We start from the raw sequence: 27,897 nt of genomic DNA on the forward strand, positions 1-27,897 counted from the left end.
ATTCCTAATGGGGTCGTTCGGCAAGAAAGGATTAAGAGTGAAGGATTAAGAGCTTAAGGAGCGCTAAGGAACCGATATTCGGTTGTCTTAATCTGTGAATTTTGCTAAATAAGCTAAAGGAAGGGGTATGAGTGCCTTAAAGTCTGAGCAGAGGATTAAGATCCGGGCAAAAGGAAACTAAAGGAGGTGTTCTTAATCCGTGCTAAAGAACTGGTGTTCGGTAGGATTAAGCGGCTAAGGAAGCTAAATGAAGCGGATTAAGCCTTAAGAAGGTTTAATTCTTTGTTGCCGAACGGCCCCAATGGTGACAGACATTCTATAAACTGATAACCAATATAAGGGCTGAGATGTCAAAATTATTAGTTTAAAATTAATTTCATTTTATACTTTATTCGCATATTCTTACGTAACTGGAATATATTGATGATGTACTTGATTAAAATAATAGAATATAATAGATAATTAAATAATATATTTAAACACATTAAGTACATATATACCAAAATATAAAAGTTAAAATTATTAGTTTTATTATTAAAAATATATATTACCGATTAAAATAAAAAATATTATATAAATCAATTTCGTTATGATAAGTAATATATTATATACTTGACTGTATAAATAAAAAATAGTACATATGATTGTAATAAATAATGAGTTTGAAATAATTTGTGTTCACATTGTGATGCGATGATTTAATAAAAGAATCATTCGTACTTTTATTTGATAAATTAACAAACAAAACAATTTATCGATATATGTTTTATTTAATACAATACAACATAAATTTTATGAATAAAATATCTGATTAGCATCTTTTATTTAAGACTGACACCAGAACATGGGCTCCAGTCGTCAGAACACTTTTGTTCGTGCTCTGCGACCCTTCTGTAGTTCTGTGTGGTGAATGCCTGAATCTGCTGATCAATTTTTAAGCAATTTAGTAAACAAAAGAGAAGAAAGGAAAAGAGAATAAGTCGCAAACCAGCGTGCTAAAGGAATCGACCTATCAACCGAAAAAGGAGAGAAGCAAAAGAGAAGCTATAGTTATTAGCTGCGCAGGATAAATCAAAGAAAGAGGAAGAGAGGAAGAGAGGAGCGAGATGTGGGAGGCAATATGCATGACGTTAATGGCGACGTCAGGGAACAACATAGGCAAGGTTTTACAGAAGAAAGGAACCCTAGTTCTCCCTCCCCTCTCCTTCAAGCTCAAGGTTACTTCTCTTTCCCTTTTCCCTCTTATTTGCGATTCAATATAGATCAGATTCATTTTTGGCTTGCTTCGTTTACTATTTTATCAGTTGATCCACGTTTGATATTTTGTTTACTTTGCTGTTGCTATCAGATTTGCGAATTGTGTCGGGTTAAACCGCTACGATTATTGACGAGCTATTACTTTTTATTTATTGATTGATTGATTTAGGTTATTAGAGCATATGTATTCAACAAAATGTGGATTACTGGTTTCCTGATGGATATGTCAGGCGCTGGACTAATGCTGATGGCGCTATCTCAAGCACCGGTACACACTGTTAATAATTCTAATTAGGGACCAATTTCATTTCAAAAATCCAATGCGGGCCTGCAAACCTATGAGTTTAATCCTTGGAAAAGTATGTCTTGTTATTGAGAAAATTTTCATCCTATCAATCATATTGCTTTTTTAATTGAAAGTGGTACACTAATTAAATCCAATTAAAACTATAATATAATTGCAAATTAGTTATCTCGAAATAAAAAGAAAACATGAATCTTAGTGTCCAACAACTTGTCATGAAAATTTCTAACTTATTTCATATTGAATTGATATGGACATTTTTGGGGCAATTTGGTCAATTTCAGTTGTTGAAACTCTTTCCTTGTACAGTTGGTTATCACCTGCAAATAAACAACAAATATGCACACTGGATTCATATTGTAAATATTATCTTTGTTATTTGCAAATATGGTATTGTAGGAGAATACTGGATATTTTTGCAGAAACTAAATTTTACTGTTTACTTAGCTTTCAAGGAACAACTCCCCAAAGTTGATATAAGATCAAATAAAAACACTGTGCTTTTTATTCTAGTCTTCATTCTCTTCTGTATGGCTTTGATAATAGGTATCAGTAATACAACCTGTTGCGGGATGTGGACTTGCAATACTTTCAGTTTTTTCTCATTTTTACCTCAAGGAGGTACTGAATGAACTTGATTGGGTTGGAATCACATTGGCTGGAATTGGTACAATAGGTGAGTTCAACTCATCCTAGTTCCATTTTAGTTTTTCTTTTACTCGGGGGACTTTTTTTTATATGTATTTAAAGCAAATATATCATAGGAATTCTAAAATTGATCTCCAAACTTCTTAATTTGTTTATTCTATGATTGACCCCCCAGACTCTTGTTAAGAAGAAGTTTTTTATTGACCCCATAGTTCAAAATTCGGCCTTCACCTCAGAGGGAGGTAATTTATTCGTATTGGCCCATTAGAAGAGTTAGGTCAAAATTAATTTGCAATTGCTATATTTTGAGGAATCTGATTGTTCATCTTATTTTGGTACCTTTTCCAAATGCAAATGCAAATGAAAAAAAAAAAGAAGGGATACCTTTTGCAACCGATTACATATTATATTGGTAGAGGTCTTGTTTTCTTCATTTATTTGCTAATTTTTTCGTATTTTCCTCCCAGGAGTTGGCGTGGGAGGAGAGGAGCAAAATATAACAGAGATATCTTTTATGAAGATACCATGGCTTGTTTGCTCAATTGTTCTCTTGTTTGTAGGTATCTATACTCCCATTCTAAAGAATTGTGATTTGATAAGAAATAACATGTGTACATCCTCTACTTCAACTTTTAATCTAAACTTTTCATAATATGGACATGCTTTTTGTTATTGTACTTTGTGGTTGGTATAGTTCATCTGTTGGTTTGATAATTATAGGCACTTCTCAATACATGGCTCCACATGTACAAGAAACAAAGGCTTGAGCACAAGCAGGTTTATTTTATTTCCCCGTGCTTAGAAAATAAGATCATAGCATATTGTGCATGAAAGTTTTGACATGATCTATATACATCTCAGACAAACTCTGATGTGACTGAAGAGATGATCCTTGGTCTCGAATCTGGCATTTTGTTTGGGTAATTCTCAGTTGTTGTTCTCTAAATCTCTGCCCAGTATTCACCATAGCAGCAAATAATGTTATATTCCTTGTATTTGCAATTAAACCAACTGTATGAGAGTCATCTGCAAAACACATGCCAATATCTAAATTAAGGTTAACTCAGAAAAAGGAATAGCTTAAATGTCCTGAACCTTTATGTGAGTTTGAAAAAAATGCTTGATTATCTCAAAAGGCTGCAACCAACATTATATGTTACCTCTAAATTCAGACATATATAAAATGGCTTTGAATTCTATCATGGCCATTATTAGCATATTTATTGGATTAGACCTGTTCTGTTCTGCACAAGGAATGACACACACAAATCAAGAAATGGTCCAAATTTTTTAGAAAGGGGCGGTAGCATGGTTGGCTAGAAAAAAAGTCATAGGATTGTTGGTTACCCAAAGGTCAAGAGTTTGATTCGCCCTCACGACTTCGCAGGCTCGCAACCTCTGCGAAGGTTTTAAACAAAAAAAAAATATTTAGACAGTGATGATAATCACATACATGAGCAGAGTATTAGTTGCAAATATGATGAGATGTATGAAGCATTACTTGCAAGATTTTCATTTAAATAATAGTATAATTGGGATTTAAAATAAAATTACAGGATATCATCAGTAATATCAAAGATGGGGTTTGTGTTATCTGACAAGAGCTTTCTTATGGTCCCTCTTGCCATCTTCATTAGTGTCCTTTTGAGTGCTGGTGGATTTGTCTATCAGGTATCTTTTCTTGTAACCCTGCAAAAGTTCAGAATGTGCAATTTCTCAGCTGTGCATGTATGATATTTTTATGTTATAAAATCCATGTGCCCCTCTACGGTATAACAAACTATTTTGTATGCTCTTGCGTAACAGACAATATCACAAATAGCCTTCAGTAGATTATATAGGACATGGAATGGGTTCCCCAACTTTCATGGGTTTCTGGAAGTAGGGAAAGAAAATCTTATGTTCTTTTGTTTCTGTGATAACTGATTAGAAAGAGTAATTTTGAATTCGGCAGTCTTCATGTTTAGCAAGGTACATGTGAGATTTCCGATGTTTGGTAGGTTTATGCATGACTTCGGTTGTTTTAGTATAGATAAAGTTGCAACTATTTTTTCACTTGGCCTGCAAGTCCCATGTTTCTTACCCAGGTGTTTGTATGTATGGTTATGATGCTAGCTGGTATTTGTGAAATACAAATTTTGAAAGATGGTGCTTAATTAAAAATGTTTCATTCTAGGGTTCAAATGTCTCATGTCTTTTATGCCTCAATCGTGCCTCATATTCTTATATCTGTTTTCAAAGTCCAAACAGTCCATCCGAACCACTCAACATGATCTCCATATTAAAATGAGCTTAGAGACCAAATTTTATATTTTTTGAAAATCTTTTAATATTTTTTTAGATAGGTACAAAATCACTATTTTTCAGAAATTCTGGATCATCCAAAAACAGTGATTTTGTACCTATTTAAAAAAAAAATAAAAAATTTGCAAAAAATAAAAAATTTGGTCTCCAAGCATATTTTAATATGGAGATCATGTTGAGTGGTACAGATTGACTGTTTGGACTTCAAAAACAGAGATAAAGATATGAGGTACGATTGAGGCATGAAAGACACGAGGCATTTGAACCTTTCTCTTTGAACTAATATATTAGCTCAAATTTTGTTTTTATTCCAGAACTTTTAATGGCATTTTTCTTTCTTTTTTTTTTTGTATACAGACAAGAGGGCTGAAGCATGGAAGAGCAATAGTGGTATCAACATGTACCTCTGTGGCATCTATCATAACTGGTGTAGTTGTTGGCATGCTTGCATTAGGAGAAAAGATGCCATCTAGCCGTACTGGCCGGATTTTTCTAATGACCGGATGGTAAATTTTATTCTTAATAAATTGCAATATATTTGTATTATAATGAGTTTTTCTTGTGCGAAAAAAATGAAGAAAATAAAAAATCAGAGAAAAGTAGCACTCACCAGTTCTTATTTGAGAAAGCAGCTATCCACCAATTTAAAAAAGTTTCCAGTTTTATTGACAGGGAATAATCAAACACAGTATTCTGGATGTCCTGGTTATTATTTTCCAGAAAATTATCTCCTTCCATTCGTTCTGTTAATTTTCACCTGTTAAGTGATGCTGGTTTTAAGAAATTAGCAAAGAATAGGAGGGAAAGGAGGAATGCAGTGGGATTTGATGATAAGACGTCACTTTCATGTTGGGGTGATATATTTAACACGTTGTATTTTCTTCCTTTGCACAAGTTCCTTTACCGTTAGTTTAGCTAATTTGTTTCCTTATTATTTTTCTTTTTAATTTTCTGCATTAGGTTTGTTATCATATTTGGAGTGATACTTCTTGTGAGTTCTGCTAGGATAATTTCACTTTTACCCCGCTCAGTGAGAAAACAGATGAAAAGTAATGTTGAAATGAGTCACAATTTGAGGCGGACCGGGTCATTACGTGCCAAGGATGCCACTAGCCCTAGCACCATTGTCAATGCTTCTACTTTGCATCAGCTCCTCTCTTCTGCTACGAAAGAAAAGGCCTAGAGGTAGACTTAGAAAGAGAGAGAGAGAGAGAATGAAGAAAGATATTTGCCTATTTGAAGTAATCAAATGCGGAGAATGTCAAATTTGTTGTGATTGGGTTGCTTATAACCTTAAACGTTCGTTTTAGGTCTCTCTCTTTCTTTATAACCATACATCTTAATTATATTTAAAGTGGCTTTCTTATCCATGCACATTTATTGTGTATACTTTAATTAAGATAGTCTTCAGGTTTTCCTTATTATGAAATGCTCCCTCTTTTAGTGGAACTCATAATTTAATATTTTAGTTTAATTAATTTCCAAGACCTTTCAGAGACTTTGTAGTTTAATTCCACAACCATGTACAATTCTCTTTCCGAATTGCTTGGATGCTTGTTTGAATTGTTTTACGTATAATACAGCTTTACGACTACGTACATGGTTGATGGAATCCACTGTGCACGTTATTGCCACTAACGAGTCTAGTCTTTTATACTGAAATGTTAGAGCCACTATGGGCCAGGAATTGATACTCCGTGGATCTTATATACTGAAATGCATATTTTTTTTTCTAAAAATACTAATTTTGAATTAAACTATAATTAAATAAAACTTCGTGTTGCAAAATATTAAAATAAAAAAACAAAGGGTCCAGGTGCAAACTTTCCTCAATCGAGGTTGAGAATGACATGGCTGGTGCGTTGGTCTAGTCATTATTTAGTTACTATTATTTAATTGTTAGAAGTCTCTCCTACTTTGTTTTGTTAAGTCCGTAAATGGTGGAATAAGGAGTTTATGTCTCATTATTTCATTAAATTTGCCTTAATTGAGCTGGACTAAAATGACATAAGTCAATCTTTAGGCCAGCCTAAATTAAACCACCTCACATGGTGATTTAATTTTTATTCCACCTCGTGGCCTAACTTAAATGATTATAATAACATTTTATCTGTATATAATTAGTATATTATTATTAATAATTATTGTTAGTATATAATTATATAATTAATATCTTATATTGTTAATATATTAAATAACTATTCTAATAATATTATATAATTAATATCCTTTTATTAATAATTATTATTAATAAATAATTATATAATTATTATGTTATATTGTTAACATATTAAATAATTATTATATAATATTATAATATATTATAGTTATTATTAATATATATATTGTGTAATTGGTATCTTATTAACGATATATACCTATATAATAAATATGTTATATTGTTAATATATTAAATAATTATTATAATAATATTATAATATTTTATAGTTATTGTTAATATATTAATATTATATAATTAGTATCTTATTATTAATATATAATTATGTAATTAATATTAATATATTAAATAATTATTAGATTAATATTATAATATATTAATATTATAAAATAATATTTTCTTATTCATAATTATTATTAATATGTAATTATATAATTAATATGTTATAATGTTAATATACTAAATAATTATTATAATGATATTACAATATATTATAGTTGTTATTAATATATTAATATTATATAATTAGTATCTTATTATTAATAATTATTATTAATTTATAATTGTGTAATTAATAATTAATATTGTTAATATAGTAAATCATTATTATAATAATATTATAATATATTATAGTTGTTATTGATATATTAATATTGAGTTTGGCTATTATAACATCAGTGTCATTTCAACCTATATAATACCAACTCTAAAACCTATCAAATCGACTTCAAATGGTGAATCCAAACCGTTCAAACCGATCTACTTCATTAGTTGTGCGTTTACATGCAAAATTTATAACTTTTCGAATTTATTTAGTATTAAGTCAAGCGGTCAAATGTGTGAGTTTTTAAGTTAATTTTAATACATTCATTTTTTAATATTTTACCGCTTGATTTGATACTAAAATAACTCAAAACTATAAAAAAAAATTGTATGTAAACGCATCACTCATAATGTAAATTGGTTTGAACAGTTTGGATTAGTCGTTCAAAGTCGATTTGATAGGTTTTAGAGTTGGTGTTATATAGGCTAAAATGACACTGATGTTATATTAGCCAAACTCATTAATATTATATAATTAGTATCTTATTATTAATAATTATTATTAATATATAATTATATAATTAATATTTTATATTGTTAATACATTAAATAATTGTTTTAATAAGATTATATAATTAGTATCTTTTTATTCATAATTATTATTAATTTATAATTATATAATTAGTATTTTATTATTAATAATTGTTATTAATATATAATTATTATTTTATATTATTAATATATTAAATAAATTTTATAATACTATATTATATATTACAGTTATTATTAATATATTAATATTATATAATTAGTATCTTATTATAAATAATTAATCAATTTAGGCTTTCAAAACTTTAGTCCTCCACCAACTCTAACCAAACAAGGAATAGTTTAAGCTATAATTTAACTTTAGATCTCAACCAAACATGAATAATTTAGATCGGTCTAAGTTGAAATAACCAATTTAGGCCTCCTTAGCTTTAGGCCATAACCAAACATGGGTAAAGTAATGCCAATGAACCTTTGAAAATTCGAACAAACAATTTAAGACTAGAGGTGTTAATAAATATGATATAGATCGCATGGATGGAGACATATTTATATTTATTTAAAATTAGTTGTATTTGTACTTTATTTGTATTTATTAAATTTAATATTACTTGTATTTAATTTTTATCTAGTTAACGAATAATGGATGAATAATAACAAATTATCTAATAAATTGATAATTTAAATAATCTAATTAAGAAAAAGTAAATAAAAATGATATTATTTTAACACATTATATTTAATATGATAAAATATAAAAATATATAATTATTAGTCTTATTTTAAAATATATAATACTAATAAAATAAAAGTATATAAATATTTTAATATATTCTATAATTAAATATACAAATGAAAAGTTAATGTATATGATTTTAATATTTATATATTATTTATCGATATCAAAATCAAAATAACTCTTATTCATATTTTTAATCGATAAATTAATAAAAGTTTCCCGTACTTTTATTTGACAAGTTAACAAAAAATAGTTATTATTCATATCCATTTTATCAAAAGTTCAAAACAGATAGCATAAACGAATATGAAATCTTATTATCACCTTTAATTATATAAAACTGATCTGACACCAGGACATGGGCTCCATTTGTCAGAACTCTTTTGTGTGCTGATTCAGTTTTTTTTCTTTTTAGATGAAAAATAGGGATCCAGTTCCCATTTCATATATTATATTTTTTAAGGAAATTAGTACGGAAACAGAAAAATCAGTCGCAAATCAGCGTGCCGAAGGAATCGACCTATCAACCGAAAAAAGAGAAGCGAAAGAGAAAAGCAAAAGTGAAATAGTTATCAGTAAGAAAGTATTTTGTTATTGTCCATAAAATATTATCTGAATGCTTTTGAGTAACTCGGCGCATATTTACTAGCAAACTCATGCATGTCACTACTAGAGAAAAACACTTTGTCATCAGTTGAAATTGTTATCCGTCATTGGGTTCTGAACCGTTGCCTATTGTCTCTTTTTTTGCTTTGGATGCTCTAACCAATTATGGAGATGGAGTGAGGATATAAGGGGGTATCTATAGATGAAGTTTGAAGCCTCTTGAAGCTCAAAAACATACTCAAATTGCTGCTAAATACCATGCCTCACAACTAAATCTGTTTTGAACAAAGTTAAACACATTTGACTAGTGTTAGGCAAAAAGCTGTGAAAAGAACTAAAATACAATAATTATATGGCATGAACAAAATCCAAACCATACATGCAGGTGCTTAGAAGGTTTTACTTCATTTTAATGACCATTTTAACACATTTTAATCATGTTTATTGTCAAGAAGAAGTGAAAACACAGCAGCTGGATTCTTGCTGTCCTCTTTATTCATTTCAAGATTTTATACTATTCTTAGGTGAATTTCAAGAAGATAAAAAAGCTGAAAAATTGCAACAAGTACATGACTAGATTATATATTTTTAATATGCATAAATGTGCTAATTATATTGCTCTAAATCTCATTTCTTTGCTGCCGAATTTGCTGTTGGAATTTTTGTCGTTGCTGATTTTTTTCTGCTGGGTTTTATAGTTGCTGGAATTTTTTTATACATGAGATAATATCAGAAAAAAATGTTCTTAATATGTGTAAATATAAATAGATAATCTACGGTTTTAAACTTGAGGTCCCAAGTGACGTGTTTTTATACATTTTTGGTGTTTTGGTTTGCAATAGCTAGACGTCTACTCTATTATCTAATTTATTAGAAGCATATGATCAACAACTTTCTTCTTGTGAAATAATTTTTTTTTGGATAGATGGATAGTATGTTTTACACCCATGAAAGTTAGTAGAGATATCATCTTACAAGGAAAATTAATTTAATTAATATCCGAAAGCAGCAACATCATGTGAAATATGCAAGATTTATGCTGAAATTTCAGGTACAAATTGATATTTTGCCTTGAAATGAGATGAGAAGCTCTAGCTAAAAAGGGGTAACAAATTGTCTCTTGGCTGATTATACAACTTGCAAAGGTGGTTTGAACACATATTTCATAGTTATAATATGTCATAATGTTGCTAAATTCATTCATATAAATTTTCTGGATTTTTTAGGCCTTAAAACAAAGTGTAATCATGCTTGGAACTCATGAAATATAAATTTCTGGAATTTTTTAACATTAGGAAACATGTTTTGCCAAGTTTAGACCACTAATTAAAAGACAATACTGAAAATATTATCCCTTGCATAATGCATAATGCGTATTAACTTTTTTGAATTTTTTTAGGCCTCAAAACAAAGTATAATCTAGAGGTGCTATCGGGTCGGGTCCGGTCCGGGTACTATTATATTTGGACCCGGACTCTAAAAGTGTTCGGGTCCAAATTTCGATCCATATACTTATTTGTTTCAAATCGGGTCGGGTCTGGATCTGGATACCTATCTACCCGTAGATATTTCGGGTCCAGTCTTTCGGTTCCGGGTAGATAGATACCCATAACTTGTTTGTGGATTATCGGGTCCGGTTCGGATACGGGGCGGTTCCGGATCCAGAGCGGGTATAGGTCACAACTTCAAAGTATTCGAGAAATTATTTATATTAAATATAATTATAATTTCTTAAACATCTCATATAATAATTCATTACAATATAAATTAAAAACTACTGCAAAATAAAAATTATACTATTAATCATGTTTATAAATAATAAAATATATCATGCTATATAGCAAAATAAAAATAATAACTCTAAATTATTAGTTGGTTGTTGGTTGTTTGGAGTACTCATGGTGTAACAAAAAATATTGAATTCAGTTTTTTGTTAATAGCTTTTGAATTCAGGAGGATGGAGGAGATATAATTTTTAGAAAGTAAAATATTAGAGATGATGATTTCCTTTTCTATAATTCAAAAAAATCTATGAATTGAATGTAATAGAAGAAAAAATGTATAAAATAAGCTGGTTATGGAAGAATAAATTTGACAATCATGTGTCATGTGTCGCATGTGTATAATATAGAACAAAAATTAAAGGGCGTAATTAAAGGGCCAGTTAAGGATGTAATTAAAGGGTGGTGTAAAACAGTAGCATAAATTTGGTTAAGTTTTATCAAATTATAGCTCAGCTGAAATATATTATCTAACACAAAAACTTGATGCAGAGTTATTAATATATATTTTATCGGGTATTTATACGGGTATCGGGTCGGGTCCGGTTATGGGTCGGATAATTAAATGATACCCATATCCTACCCATTACAGTATCGGTTCCGGTTCGGATCCGGGTCGGATATTAAATTATTAATTTTGTACCCATACCCATAATTTAATCGGTTATATTTTTTAAACCATACCCTATCCAAATTAATCGGATCCGGGTCGGTTCCGGATCGGATCCGGGTAATCGGGTAAAAGTAACACCTCTAGTATAATCATGCTTGGAACTCATGAAATTTAAAATTCTGGATTTTTGTAACATCAGGAAATATGTTTATACTGAAAGAAAGATGTCTTGTACCACTCATGAAATTTAAATTTCTGGATTTTTTTTCCTCAGCATCAGATGTTTAAAATTTAGCTAGGCAATAAATGATACTAACAAAAAAAATTCAATTGCAAAGCATATCTCTTTTTGCAAATGCTTGGAGATTACATTCTTCATTCATCATTGATTTCACAACTTGCGTTTGATGCAAGCATATTTTGTTTTCAAGATTACATAATTTGCGGTGTTTACACCTATTTACTTGCAGTGTATGTGGAACTGTCTTCACTCTTTGAATGTCATGTCTCGCACAAAAATCATCAAATTCATTAGAAAAAAATTCACCACCATTATCTGTTTGTAAACATTTGATGGTTCTTTCAATCTTATTTTCAATACGGGTTTTAAACTTCTTAAAAGTTTCAAAAACTTAATATTTTGACTCCAAGGGATAAATCTAACATTTTTTAGAAAAATCATATAAAAATGTAACAAAGTAAGATACTCCATCAAGAGATTTGACATTAAATAAGCCACACACATCGAAATAAAAATTCGAATTATTTCATTTACCTATGAGATTCATTGCTCTTAAAATTCACTTTATTTTGTTTTCCCATTATACAATGAATACAAAATTTAAGAGATGAATAATCAAAACAAGGAATAATTTTTTTATTTTGTAACACCTTCACACCTCTTTCACTTAGATGACTAAGCTAGTGGTGCCACGCTTGCATATCTGCTTGCTCACTTGTTGTAGCCACAACACTTCTATGAGGTGCTCCGTAAGGAATGTACAAACTCCCAACTTTTTGCTCTTTCATTGATGTCATGCAACCTTTTAACATCTTCCATGACCCATCGCGGAAAGTCACAACAAAATCATCGTCATTAAGTTAACCCGTCGAGATTAGATTCTTGATAATTTCGAGTACATGCCTCACATTGTTCAATTTCAATCGCCTTTCATTAGTTTGGTCAAGCTTAACATCGCCAATTCCAACAATCTTGCATAGTTGGCCATCACCAAGATAAACATTTTTACCTTCTATCTCTTGATAATTGACAAAATAAGAACGATCTGAGCATATGTGAAATGAGACATCCGAATCCAACATCCAAACATCCACGTTTGAACTCACACTACAAGCCATACTATGTGTCACCGCATCTCCTCTTTCATTGGAAACTATACTCACTTCACCATCATACTTCTTATCTTTTTTGCTTGTTTTTTGAGAGAGAACAATCTCTCTTCAAGTGACATTCCTTCTTGCAATGCCAATAAGAAATTTTCGGCCTTCAAATTCATCCTTTCTACCCGAGGAATTGTTCTTAGTAACTGACCTTCACCTTTCACTAATTGTCAATGCCTCATTAGGCCTAGTTTTCAATTGGGTTGTAACCTTCATAGTTTTCTCATTCAACAATGAAGCAACAATATCACTCAACTTGAATTTGTTGTTCATTGTGCTCGCAACGGTAGTAACAATAGTATCCCAACTAGTAGGTAAAGAGCTCAAAAATAATAAGCATAATACCTCTTCATCAAGGTTTACCTTCAAGGATATCAATTAAGCTGCAATTAAGTTGAACTCGCTCACATGCATTCTCATTGATACGCCATCATTCATTTTCAAGAGAAATAACATCTTCATAATATGCATCTTGTTTACACCCCGAAGGTTGTTCATATGATTGCTCAAATGTACTCCAAAGCTCATGAGCGGTCTTACATTGATAGATATCAAACAAGATCGATGGTGAAATACACGGCCTTATAGCCGCCAAACATTTCCAATCAAGCTTCTCCCATTCACAATCCTCCATGTTCATAGGTTGCGCACTACCACCAATCAATGATAAATCCAACTCCCTCGACACCAAGTAGTCCTCCATCAATGTTTTCCAAATAGCCCCATTGCTACCATTCAACTTCTTAAATTCCATAGCATTCTCCATTATACATGTGCAATCACAAATACAAGCTCAACTTTAAACCAACTCAAGTTTCAATCACTCTTATGCCAAAGCCTAACGTGCTCTGATACCAATTGTTGGAAACAGATGCGGAAATGCTCAATGAGTGATTTTATCAAACACCTTGCGGGCATGCATCAATATCTGACCAAATGAACAAACATGAAAGTCAAACAAGAAGCTAGTACAAATAAGCAATCAAGCACAAGATAATAAAAGAGAGACAAAAGATTTTACGTGAAAACTCTTTCGGAAAAAAAACCACGAGAGTACACAGAGCAACTTCACTATATCAAGAAGTCTTTACAAATACAAGGAGATTAACAAGTCATTAGCACTCACTCTATCACTTTCTTATAAATTTCATACACTAATCTATGAGATTTCCAAGTGTATAGGTGGATTGAATCAAGAGAGCAAAATCCTAGAATAAGAATAGAAGAACGTCTTAGAGAATGAGACACTGCTCGGACTCATGTCCTCTCTATCTCTGTAACACCTTCTATTAGAAAATTAATTCATTTTCATGTAGTGACATGGGGCCAAAGGCCAATTTCTTTGGCTTTCACAATATAACATGTTTTTGAGTTATAATTGCAGATATAAAGAAATGAAGACAATTCAAGAAGAAATCAATCAAAGAAAAAAATTCAAAGGAACAAGTTTTTCAAGCTAAGAAGCTTTTTGCATGCCAAACAGTACAAAGCCAGTCATTTTTGTAGGTTGCAGAGCCAAACCGCAGAAATAGGGAAGAAAACTTGAAAACTAACGCATATGGATAGCTGCAAAACTTTTTTTTTGTTGTTTTGAAAATCTCCATAGAGGCTATAAATCTCCTCACAAATCAAACTCTTTATTTTTGAATAATTAACAATTCTAGAACCATTTTCTAGACAATTGTGCTACCTCCTCTTTCTCGGATTGCTGCAAAACTCACTTTTACAGTCCCCATGATGCGGCCATCCAGATAAGGGTAGAGCTATGTGGTTTCAAGGGTAGGCATTATGGGCCTCTGCCCATCTCTGAAATACAATTTACTTACTCCTGACTTGGTCTCAGTTTTCGATGAAATTGGCCGAGTTGCTGCAAGGGATTGCTTTACAAAGATATGATTTCTTATCTTTCTTTCATTTGTCATTTTTCTTTTTAACTTTTATATTCTTTACTTTTTCCGTCGTTTTCAAGGATTAAATAAGGAAAATGACCCCCATTAGAAAGTATTTAAGAAAGTCATACATGAACCGTAATTGTAAAAGAAGCCTTATGAACCATGCTTACACAAAAATCCACATAAAGAGGTGGGCCTACTTGTAATTTTTAATGAGAGAGAAACAAAGAGTTTTTCTTTTAAGCTCTTCTTTTTAATTCTAAAATAACTGGACACATCTATTTTCCGACTACTCTCATTTTGCTTATTTCTCCATGACTAAGTAGTAAGTACCCTAGACATCTCTATTTCACTCATTTTGTATGTTTTCTAATTTCTCTTTTCTTATTTTTATTCCCTTTATTATTATTTGTTCTTATTCTTTTTGTAATACAACATAACACTAAAGGAGTGATATTAATCATTGTATTAAATTTATGAAATTTTAATTCAAATAATATGTGAGTACTGATATCAAATCATTTAATCGGTGTCTGAGATTTTCAGTGACTGATTTAGGAGTCAACATGTTGTTTGGGATGGTGGAACTGATAGGGCGGAGACTAAGGTTGAATAGAAGTACTAAATCGTTTTGAGCTAGATGTATAAAATACTTGTTATATTGGCAAAAATTAGTTTGTTAATATGTTGTACCATGTCTTTATTATTTTTAGTTTAGTTTGATACAAACATATTAGTTAGCATGAAAGTTCTTTAACTTCAAATAAAAAAGAATATCTATTTTAAAAAAAGAGTTTGTTGGCAATTTTAATTTTTAATAAAAAGTAAATAACTGGACACATCTATTTTCCGACTACTCTCATTTTGCTTATTTCTCCATGACTAAGTAGTAAGTACCCTAGACATCTCTATTTCACTCATTTTGTATGTTTTCTAATTTCTCTTTTCTTATTTTTATTCCCTTTATTATTATTTGTTCTTATTCTTTTTGTAATACAACATAACACTAAAGGAGTGATATTAATCATTGTATTAAATTTATGAAATTTTAATTCAAATAATATGTGAGTACTGATATCAAATCATTTAATCGGTGTCTGAGATTTTCAGTGACTGATTTAGGAGTCAACATGTTGTTTGGGATGGTGGAACTGATAGGGCGGAGACTAAGGTTGAATAGAAGTACTAAATCGTTTTGAGCTAGATGTATAAAATACTTGTTATATTGGCAAAAATTAGTTTGTTAATATGTTGTACCATGTCTTTATTATTTTTAGTTTAGTTTGATACAAACATATTAGTTAGCATGAAAGTTCTTTAACTTCAAATAAAAAAGAATATCTATTTTAAAAAAAGAGTTTGTTGGCAATTTTAATTTTTAATAAAAAGTAATGATAAATTAAGTGAAAACAAAACAAAATATTTTTTTTGTCTATTTCTGAATTAACTCACCTCTTACTTCACTTTAATCTTCTTCTTTCACTTATTGTTTGACTACTTAAGTGTGAAATAAGAATTTACTTCACCTTTTACTCCACAACTAAACATGATTTTAGATATTTGATATCACGCTATTATATCTATATTTCCGACCGAATTCTGTACCAAAACCTGTGCCCAAAACAGTAAAACCATGTTTATTCCATTAAATATCTATAAAATATGGTACTGCTACGCTTTTATTCTTATCTTATAGGAAACAGGCGAAAATGGGAAGAAAATCTGTTTTCTGACTTTTCTACACGGGTCGGACAAGTTTTGACACGGCCCTTGTCAGACATCTGTTTTCTGACTTTTCTACACGGGTCAGACAAGTTTTGACACGAGTCGGACTAGAGTTAAACCTGACACGGGTTGGACAAGTTTTGACAAGGGTCTTGTCAGACAAATCTGGCAGGAAATCTGGAAATTGGGAAAGAAGTCTGAATGAAGGAAAGTCGGTCTTGGGTCTTTAAAAACGTGATTCCTTGCACCAGGGAGGGCATCTGGGCATGCTGAATCAACCTAAGGTTTGGGAGCGAGGGCTTGGCTTGGAGAACAAGTAGAGAGGAGAAAAACGAGAGTTTTGCGACCGATCTTCTTCGTTCCTCGAGTTTTGCCATGAGCTCCCTTATCATTATCTTTACTTATTTTATTTGCTTTCTTTTCTTTTAGTTTCTAGTGTTATGATGTAGTCGAATTCTCTGTTTACTTGTTATTTATTTGATTATGTGTTGATCTTTGTGTTTGCTTGATTGTGTATTATTTTAACTGCTTAGATTAAATTGTTGGATTTATATTGGTTTGTCACTAGATGCATGATCACATCTAAAGCGCATTTCACCCATTATAATCTTTCAACCAAAACTAAGTACATGAGGTAGGTTTAGTGATCCGAAAGGTGAAACCAAATAGTAGCCGAAAGGTGAACATTTCCTCTTATCGACAAATAAGAAGTTACCTTTAGAATACCAAACAAGCAACTAGGTAATTCGGACCGATATAAAAGTTGAGGTCTAGAATCTGACGAGGATAAATATTGCAACTCCATACCAAGTTTTATGAACCAATATACGAGAGTTTAGATTTTGAAACATTAGGTCTGGTCAGTAGAACCCTACACAAGTCAATCGATACAGAAATAAGATAAATACAGTTTTTACCTGAAATTGACATGGACCGTGTAAGACAGTACACGGGTCGTGTTAGCCTGGAGACATAGATGCAGATGAAATCAGAAACCCTGAAAACGCCTTTTTATTCTTATTAAACAAAACCCCAAAAATATTTATTGTTTTGAATATTATTATTTATCTTTTTAAAACACCAAAATCACATTTGCAACTTCTAGAGTTTATTTAATTTAAGTAAAGTCCAGTTAAGTTTCAACCGTCCCTGTGGATCGGTACCTGATAATACTACGCGGTTAGGATTGTACACTTGCAATCTGAGTCGAAAGTATAATCAAGGTTAAAAGGTACAGCTTGCTGTACTGAAACTTTGTGCATACGCTTTTGTGTGAACAATATTAAAGTCAATTTTTGGACACTTTTTTTCAAACCTTCATTTCGAGAAACCTCTCCAAACTGCCATTCACTTCCCAATAACAGCAACCCGTGCTCTTTTATCCTCTAAATTGACATCCACTTCTCAATGGATTAAATACTTAATAATATTATAAGATAGATTTATATGCTTGTAAATCTATTTTTTTAGTTGTTTGTAGGACAAGATTGTATCCGCACTTGACACACATCACCATGTTATTTTGAAAAAGAAAAGAAAAAAAAAAATGGAACATGTTGATGTGCCTTTGTGGATACAATATTTGTCATCTGCACGTTGGACTTATAAGATCCTATTTTGAGGCTTGCGCAGGCTTTGCGTGAAAAGTTGCTCCACTAAAATATTCACAAAAGGTGCTCTTTGATTGGAAAAAAAAAACTAGAACCGGTGAAAAATAATAATTAAAATCTTACAAAAGTAACAGAAAAAAATTGTGAATGGTGGACAAGGATCAATGGGTTAGGCAGCAAACGGAGATGAGCCGGTCGTTGATACGGTCAATTAAGGTTGGTTTCGTGTACATAAAAACGATATTTGATTTATTCTTAATTTCTTAATCTATGCGGCATGATCGTTGATATATCAAATTAATGTAGGTGTAGGGCCTATTATAGTCTCATAAAAAAAAATGCAATAAATTAATATGCTACAATCCATTGATGATGGCCGCTATAAGCTAAGCCTCGCTCTCAATTATGTCACCGTCTTACACCCCACACCACACCATACCTTTCTTTCTTCTAAACTAACTAAGGATTATCATTATTTTTTCATTTTCTTTTCTTCGTGTAAATATATATGTACCGTAGTTGATTGAGCTGTGCACCTAGAGACCCAATTAATGAAAGGCCCACACAGTCTCTTTTTAGGTCCGCTTTTAATTAGAAGAAGAAAAAAAAATTACCTCCCTTATAAATGTTTAATTTACGACCGTTGACTTTGTACTAAATAGAGCTAAAAATTTAAAAATTCAAAATATTAACAATCACTTGATTTTAAACTTTAACTTACCAGCTATTTTGATAAGCTTGAGTTTATGTTTTTAAATAAATTAATAATCACATTTTTTTTATGTTGAGACCAGTGTTGTAAATAACGGTATGCGGTCATTAGACAGATAAGGTACCACCGAACGATTAATCGAGAATAATTGAGAATAATTAATTATAATAAAAAAATAATCGACTAATTAGTCGTTGGCTGATTAATATGCTAGAGCGGACATTTTTTACAACACTGGTTGAGACTCTAATAATACTAAATAGGAAAAAGAAAAATATACTCCGTATAATACATGACAGGGTTTGGATGGGCACCGCCTCCACCTAACCCACCGTATTTGACTGGTTGACAGAAACAATGTTTATTCTCATGCCATTTAATTACTTCTAACTTGAACTATTTTTATTTAATCTTCTGGATTGCCTAATTTATAAGTCATGGTCAATTTTGGTTAATATCGTCTCGGTTGCTTTATGCTTCTTGCCTAATTAGCAGTTTCTCCAACAAAATTTCTTTTCCGTGGGGGCAGCTAACGAACTGTACCTGTCCTGTAAAATGGGGAATTGGAGATGTGATTGGGACAAATCAGCCACAGCTGTCCTGTTATAGTAAAGGCGCAAGACCAAAATTAGCTGAAACAAATAAAAATGTTCAAATAGTGAAACCCAAAAAATTTAAAAAAAGAAGAAAAAAGAATAGAGACTAAATTGGATTAAATAGGGACCAGTAAAGTAGCTTAATTCAGCTTTTCTTTAAAAAATCCCCATTTCCATTGGATTAAAAGCGTGAATCACTCCGATTTCCCCTTCTCAGTTTATCTACTTCTAGTATATGCACCTGGAGCAAATTCTGCGACCATTTTCGTCTCACTGTAAGTGGGTTTGCGATGACGACTCTCCCTATTGGTTGGTTGTTCCAGGTGCAGGTGAAATTATGTTTCATCCAGGGAGTGTTGCTATAAATTATTCGATGATAGCCGATGGGATTTTGTAATCTCTTCGGTGGGGCCTATATGTCGGTGGATAACTAGTTCATTGGAACAGGTTCACGATGGTACCTGTTTCTGTCCGCTTGCTTCTTCCTACCTATTTCTTCGACGCGCCTTGTCTGAAACCCTAGTGAGATATATCTTCCCTGCAAAAATAAGAAAAATAAATAAAAGAAAATTCATTGGGTCCAAATCTCCCGTGTTTCTGAAATCCACTCTCCTCCCTTCGCATCCGTGCAAACCTACTCCAATTTACCTCGATTTTGTTTGGATTGAGGGTGATGAAGTTCGATCTGAGTCCCTCTTCTGCTTCCGATCTGATTTCAGATTTTTCTTTTGATTTGGGGTGAAATTGATTTGAGATCTTTCTAGATCGGACGAGAAAACTTAATTTCATTCTTTTCCCGCTCCTTTTTTTGTGGGAAAAGTATTTAGCTTTAGGTGTTCCTTTTCTGTAAGTGAAAACAATCATTTAGTTCGTGGTGATGGAGCCTCGCGTGGGGAATAAGTATAGGCTCGGTCGCAAGATCGGTAGCGGCTCCTTTGGAGAGATCTATCTAGGTATGTGATTTTCATGCAAGAATTTCGAAATTAAATTTCTGCATTTTTTGAAGTTTCTCGCATCTTATTGTTATTTTGCTTGCAGGTACTAATCTCCAGACTACTGAAGAGGTGGCAATTAAACTTGTAAGTGGAAAATTGGAATTCCTTTTAGAGTTTTTTAATTGGTGGTGGTATCCTTCTCTAGATTTGGTAGTACGATCTGTTAATCTGTTAAGTAGTAGATATGTACTCTTTGATCATTTACTTCTGATATTGTCTCCCCTTGCATTGGAGGTTTAGTTTTCTTATTTCAAGAACAAGCAGTGGTCCGTCAGTGCAAGTAACATATAGTTATTATATGATCAATTGCTTCTAATGCTACGCTGTCCGTCACTTGCGTGTGAGGTTACTTTGTTCGTAAAGGACAAACAGTAGGCAATATTTGGTATAAGTATAGGTAGTATGTTGCGATGTATAGGTACTTGATCAATTGTTTCTGATTTTGTGCTTCTTCATTTGCATGTGGGATTTAGTTTCAACGACAAGCGGCGGTCTTTCAGTATAAGTAGCAAATAGGTACTACTGGATCAATTACATCCAATTTTGTGTTTCTCCTCACTTTCATGTGAGGTTAAGCTGTATTTAAAGGACAAGCAGTAGTCTTAATATAAGTAGCATATTGGAGTTTATCAGTTCTGATTATTTGTTTCTTAGCAATTGCTGGTTAGGTTTAGCCTTTTCTTTTTTAAGGACAAACAGTAGTCTTATATATCGTGAATATGTACAATATGATCATTTGCTTCTGATTTTTATGCTACTTCTCACCTTCATGCAATGTTTAGCTTGTATATCATGGAAAAATACTAGCTTTTTTGGTTCAAGGATGCTGGGTTATTATTTTTGTTTGCAATTCCAGGATTCTGGTATTAATATGTAGTAGGAATTGTTAAGAAATTAGTTCTAGGCATGAGGCATGAGGTATACATACTTGAATGAAAGCCTTTTGTTTTAATGTATACCATCTATCCTTATTAAATAAACTAGTCCTTCATTTTCTACCCCTTATTAAAGTAAGCTGGAACCTTTATGTTGAAGCTGAGGGTTATTTAGTAACTTTGCTACATCAATTTGTGTAAAGCAATGCAACATGTAGCTGTGAAGCAAGCAAAATCTTAGAAAAATAGTTTTTGAAGATGCCCCAAAACATCAAAGTTTGAGACTTTTGAAAACTTGTTGAACCTTGAAGTTGTTATTAGTATCTTTCTAGGTTTGGATTTATGATCTTACGAGTAGCACATACGTACTATTTGATCAATTGGTTTTGTGGTTTGTGTGCTCACTTGCATGTGAGATTTAGCTCATTTTTCAGGGACGAGTTTTCAGTTTAAGGAAGCGTAGTTACTTCTTTTTATTTGCTATTCTAAGATATTCAAATATATAAATTGCATTCCTAGAGCGAATGAACAATTTCTAGTACAGATTAATACCAGAATATCTTAGAAGATAAGCTGCAAGTTGGAAAAAACATTTTTCTTTGATAAACTGCAAGTTGTTCTTTGCTTGGGATTTCTTAAAGATAAGCTGTTGTATTTTTTGGTGTATTAGGTAGTGAGGATATTTTATTTATTGTAGTTCCGTGCATTATCTTATTAATATGTGGTAGAAGTCATTGACAATCTGTTCTAGGATTTGAGGTTTATAGAGTTGAATTGGTTTCAAAACCAATTCTATTATAATAGCAATCTTCTATTTGGAATTCCTTAATAAATTTCGTACTATGACCTTTTTCAAGATCTTAGAGATTTAGCAATTTGTAAACTTTGCGAAGGCAATGGATCGTTTGCAATACTTGTGGAGCAACAAAAGTTATTAGATAATATTTTGTCAAAATGTTATCTTGTAGAATTAAAAAAAGAGATTCTATAAGCACCCAAATTGACTATTAATTACTATATGTTAATTCCTTTATTTCAGGAAAGTGTGAAGACAAAGCATCCTCAGCTGTTATATGAATCAAAGATATACAAAATTCTGCAAGGAGGAAGTAATAACTCATTTTCTTCTCCTTAATATATTTTTGGTAACATAGTTTATACATAGTATATTTACATCCTCTTTTTTAACTTTTTTGTGAAATATGGCAGCTGGTATACCAAATGTGAGATGGTTTGGTGTAGAAGGAGATTACAATGTCTTGGTGATGGATCTCTTAGGACCCAGTCTTGAAGATTTGTTCAACTTCTGTAGCCGCAAGCTCTCATTAAAGACTGTTCTCATGCTTGCTGATCAAATGGTATTTTATTTATTGAGCAATTTCACTCACAACCTTTCTAAAAACAAAAAAATATCAACAAGGACTTATCCCTAATTGGTTTTGAGGTTGTCGTGTTTCCCTCCCTGTAAATTAGAAGGGGGTGCTTTTGGGCATTTAAAATAAATAAAGCACAGGTGCATGTCCAATGATCTACAGAGATAATGCAAGATGTTTCTTACTTTAGGGCATGATGTTAGGTTCATGCCTTCCAGTGGTATACATTGAAGTTGTGTATTTATCTCATTGAGAGTTCTGATGTATTGCATCTCTTACAATATTGTGCTATGGTTCTTATAAATGCACTGTCTTTTGTTCCTAGATAAATCGTGTTGAGTTTGTTCATTCGAAGTCTTTCCTCCATAGAGACATAAAGCCTGATAATTTTCTGATGGGTCTGGGGAGGCGTGCTAATCAAGTCTATGTTATTGATTTTGGCCTTGCCAAGAAATATCGTGACACTTCTACTCACCAGCACATTCCATACAGGTAACAAACTTAGTTTTATGCCGTGTCTCCAATTGAAGTGTGTTTCAATCAACGCCTGATTTTTATCCATTCTTTGTAATAGCATCCATGTTTTATCTTATTTGTAAATAGAAACTCCTAATTACTGTGTCGACTGACTTGTTTAGAAAAATATGAATACTTTGTGTGAATTAATTGATCCTAGGATATTTTTATTCAAGTAGAATGATTTATCTCCCAATAAACTTACTGTTATGCTATTGTTTTGTTAATCATGTTGTTTCACTTCTCCCATGAGACATTTTTAAATGAACACCGACTCTGCAAACATACATGAAGGGATGAATTTGTCCAATAAATTGATGCTGTACATACAAGGATTATACATTTTTTTTTCCATTACAAAATGAGTGTTATTTGCAAATAGTAAATTCTTTTTGCAATGACTCTTGCTTGTTTGATAACACATTAAATGCTTACATGTCATGCTAATATTATTTTCTTCTTGTTTTGTGACTGATGCAGAGAGAACAAGAATTTGACTGGAACAGCAAGATATGCTAGTGTGAATACACATCTGGGAATTGGTATATATATTCTTTCAATTTTTTTTTATTTTTATAATCAACTTGTGCATTTTTTTTTTATTCAAACTTACATCGTTATCTATTCTTTTTCTGAAGAACAAAGCCGGAGGGATGATTTGGAGTCTCTTGGCTACGTGCTCATGTACTTTTTGCGTGGAAGGTAGGTGTGTTATGAGATAATTTGCTTTAAAAGCTTAAGCTTGTGGAATAAACAGTAATTTAACACCTTTTTTGGTCCATATTGTGTTTCACACACTTCAATATATATTTCATTCTATTTTTAATTTAGTTAACTTGTTTATTGTGCTTGTTACAGCCTCCCTTGGCAGGGCCTGAAAGCTGGAACCAAGAAGCAAAAGTATGAAAAGATCAGTGAGAAAAAAGTTGCAACATCAATTGAGGTAACTTCTGTTTTTACCTCCATACTGTCTATGAATTATGTCTTTCTTGTATTATACCTTCTACTAATTTGAATTTTTTGTGTTAATTTCTAGGCTTTATGCCGTGGTTACCCAACTGAGTTTGCATCATACTTCCATTACTGTCGATCACTTCGTTTTGACGACAAGCCTGATTATTCCTACCTTAAGCGGCTGTTCCGTGACCTTTTCATCAGAGAAGGTATGTTTTCCCTTTCTCCATTTCTTGTCTTGTGTAGTTTTTGTATTCGTCCGCAAATATACTGGCAGTTGAAATTAACACTTTTGATAAATTTCTTAAAAGGTTCCATTTGTTGTGACTTGTGACACAAATGATATCTGCTTTTAAATATTTGACAATTTCTCCTGTGCCAACCTTGGTGCTTCTGTCAAACTAGTACATGACATTATGTATCTATTTATATGAATTAGCTGATGATTAAATCTGGTTGAGTTAATCTGTATGGTTTTGTGAAAATAAGTCATTTGTCTACTTAATCATGCTAATAGTGGTGGTTCAGTACTATAGGCAAATTAGCCAAAAGGTGCTCTTTACTGCAAACATGACAAACGTTAGGTGACATATTAAAACTGGTGTAATATACCCTATAACTTTGGTTGTAGAGTGTGTAATGGAATGATTTTGGTCTGTAATATTACTGTCTCACTGGTGTGTAATAATACAGGGTTTCAGTTTGATTATGTTTTTGATTGGACAATATTGAAGTATCAGCAGTCTCAAATTGCTAGTGCTCCTCCACGTGCTGCTGTTAGTCTCGCTCTCTCACTCTCTCTCTCTCTGTATCTTTTTTTATTGTATTTACATTAGAACTTCTGTTCATTTTGTGTAAGTAATTAATTTCTGTCTAACAGGGACACGGTGCTGGACCAAGCTCAGGCATGGCACCGCCAATTGTCAGTGAGAGGCAATCAGGTACTGTTTAAATTTTTAATAGCGCTCTAGAATACCATAATATACTAAAGTTCTAAATGGAAAAATTGAATGTTCTTTCTTATATCACAGGTGCAGAAGAAGGGAGAGTCAGCGGGTGGTCAGCTGCTGATCTCACAAGAAGACGGGTCCCACCACCTGTGGTTAGTAATACTAGCAATGTTACCTCCAAGCAGAAGACTCCCCTTGGCGGTGAAACCTCTTCCAAGGATGTTATGGTTAGTGTTTCCTTTGTTGCACAAGTACTTGCTGGAATATCTACAAATTCTAGTAGGATTAGTTCTTTTGCTTCCCAAAATGTATACTCAGATACCCAAAATAGGCATGCTGTTGTTAGATGACATCTTATCTGCAGAACCAACTCAAACAGATCTCCAATAAAATGGCTAAAAATGTACTAATTTGTACACAAACAACATTAACAATTAATTCACATGCGGTGCAGTTATCAGGTTCAACATTCATGGGTAGAACGAGTGGTTCGTCCCGTCGTGCTGCCATCTCTGGTAGCCGTGAGCTCTCCTCGGCCACAGTGCTCACTGACGATCTGTCCCGGACCCGCACCACTGATGCCAGTCCAGGAACCTTCCGCAAGGTTTCAGGCCCACAGAGAGGTTCCCCTCCAATGCTAGGAGCTCCTGCGTCGTCTGAGCCCCCCAAGCGCACTTCTTCTGGAAGGCACATGAAAAATTATGAGGCTACCCTCAAGGGAATTGAAGGCCTCAATTTCGATGGAGATGACCGCCTTCACTACTAGCTTTATATTATAGATCATGCTATATTACCACCATCTCATGTCATCAGGTGTTTTTTTTCACCAAATGCTGCTTCAAAAAGTGTATAAATGAATAATTATTATGATTAGGAGAAAATTAAATGCAATGATGTGTTCCTTGATACTCCTGGTGAGCTTATTTGAGTATGCTGTGCATTAATAAAGATGTTAAGAGAATATTACGAGGGTTAAGGAGTGGGAGGTTGCTACTTTGCTAGTGATAATAGAGGTTATCATATTGAGGCTTGTGTACATGTAACATGTGGTCTCTTTAGTCTCTGCATGGGTAGGGATTAAGGCGGTATGTTTTAATTTTATTATAAGATCCATGGATATTCTTTTCTAAAATTCTTGTACTGTTGTTACCGAATGGTCTCCAAACATGGTACCATTCCTTCCTGAAGGATTACGATTTAACGTAGTTTTATTAGTTATGTCAGTGATTTTTTAATAAATTGTTGCTAATCTTTTGATTTTGTTGCGTTTTGTTTCCAATACTTTTTCAGATTTGTTATGTTGTATTTATTTTAAGACTTCTGTTAACAGATTGTTTTTCCAACTTCCTTGTATCTTCTGATTCCAATGTTGGACTTCTGATTGTAATCTTGGTGCACTTCAAATGCACTTTCAATAGTAAAACTTCGATTTAATGGTTGTGTTTGTGTTTTACTTTTTTAGGTTGGGATCAATTGGCAGTGATGACTTGCAAATCTTAATATTTTTCGAATCCAATTCGAACACCTGAAATATGTTAGATATGTCATATAGCAATTGTGGTTCAGCTTGGGAAAACATTGGGCAATTGGTCAAGTACTGACAACACCGAATTTGACTAAATTGTTCAAATTCTAATACATTTGGTTGAGTCTTCTGATATTGAGGTTTTCTCACTGGAAGTTGATCACCCTTCAACCGCCACCGTGCTATTGCTCATATTTTTTTTATTATATGTAATGAGTTAACGTTGCTTTCAATATATCATCACTGTGTAATCATCTCCATATCAAAACTGTGTCAAAATTACGGTATATCATCACTGTGTAATCATCTCCATATCAAAACTGTGTCAAAATTACGGTACAGATAGACTAAGTAAACAAATATAATAGAATCAAAAAGTATTTTTTTTTTTCAAAATAAACTAATGTTTAAAATTTTGAAGAATCAATACAACACATCACTAATAGATGTCCTTTATTGAATCAATTAGTCTGCCAACATGATATTTGTTGTACACTAAAAATTGAAGTAGAATCAGCCTTACAAAAAAGTTGAAGTAGAATCTTCTTGATTGAACTGTATCGGTTGGTCATGAATAACCAGACCCGATAGTAGTGTCAGTGATGATGCTTCCCTTAACAACATGTACTGGCCAGGTGGTCTCTGAACTCTGATGCATTGAGACTTGAGAGCAGTGGCGTACCAGTCCACGAGTCGAACCAAAATGATCTCATCTTACCCGTGCCTATGCTGCAAGTTGTGCTCCTTGTGAAAATTGGTTTTAAGTTGTTGTGGGCCCAGAAAAAATGAACCCTTAGCAGCCAAAATTTTGGGCTCATCACTCCTCGTTAGGCACCGTAAAGCAATAACAGTTTCGGCCCATAGCGAATCTGGCTGGCTATAGAAGTATAGATCCTCCACCACCATCTCAAAAGCATTGCAAATAGGGTGTGCTTCTTAAAGCCCAAATTGACCTCCTTTGAGACACCACATGAAAGGTTGCAGTAGACAATTTCACATCTAGTCATAAAAGTTTATTCCGGTTTCACAACATTTAGTGCCACAATAAGGCCGTGTTGGGATGTATGGTTTTAGGCAGGAATTCATGACTGTTTTCCTAGAGACGTTCGGAGGTCCACTAATTTTTCAATCTGTTTTCAATTTTATTTCTATGACATATCAACCAACAGTCAAATTCATGAGGAAAAAAAAAGTGTCCCAGTGAATAATTCTTTTCCCAACTCCCGCTTTCTTCTTTCACGTGAGTGGGT

General features: G+C 32.5%; 2 protein-coding genes across 3 annotated transcripts; both read left to right on the top strand.

Annotated features, from left to right (window-relative positions):
- The first annotated feature begins 933 nt into the window (after positions 1-933).
- On the top strand, positions 934-5,804 carry LOC144547504 (magnesium transporter, putative (DUF803)). Its single transcript, XM_078296170.1, has 9 exons — positions 934-1,217; positions 1,427-1,525; positions 2,108-2,237; positions 2,677-2,765; positions 2,930-2,986; positions 3,071-3,129; positions 3,766-3,880; positions 4,871-5,019; positions 5,474-5,804. The coding sequence occupies exons 1-9, from the start codon at positions 1,107-1,109 to the stop codon at positions 5,694-5,696; spliced, it is 1,032 nt and encodes a 343-aa protein (XP_078152296.1). The 5' UTR covers positions 934-1,106; the 3' UTR covers positions 5,697-5,804.
- Positions 5,805-19,841: 14,037 nt separating this feature from the next.
- Positions 19,842-26,254, top strand: LOC144547408 (casein kinase 1-like protein 2). 2 transcript variants are annotated; one of them, XM_078296051.1, is made up of 14 exons: positions 19,931-20,412; positions 20,498-20,538; positions 20,928-20,970; positions 22,369-22,438; positions 22,539-22,687; positions 23,028-23,194; positions 23,699-23,760; positions 23,857-23,920; positions 24,077-24,161; positions 24,255-24,381; positions 24,866-24,948; positions 25,053-25,113; positions 25,204-25,349; positions 25,577-26,254. In XM_078296051.1, exons 5-14 carry the CDS (start codon positions 22,595-22,597, stop codon positions 25,886-25,888), a joined length of 1,200 nt encoding a protein of 399 aa, XP_078152177.1. In that variant the 5' UTR covers positions 19,931-20,412; positions 20,498-20,538; positions 20,928-20,970; positions 22,369-22,438; positions 22,539-22,594; the 3' UTR covers positions 25,889-26,254. The 2 variants fall into 2 exon arrangements, with proteins under 2 accessions (XP_078152176.1, XP_078152177.1); XM_078296050.1 differs by lacking the exon at positions 20,928-20,970 and having other exon boundaries at positions 19,842-20,412.
- The last annotated feature ends 1,643 nt before the right edge of the window (positions 26,255-27,897 follow it).

Source organism: Carex rostrata, chromosome 31 (genome assembly GCF_964058835.1).
Source record: "Carex rostrata chromosome 31, lpCarRost1.2, whole genome shotgun sequence".
Classification (NCBI taxonomy): domain Eukaryota; kingdom Viridiplantae; phylum Streptophyta; class Magnoliopsida; order Poales; family Cyperaceae; genus Carex; species Carex rostrata.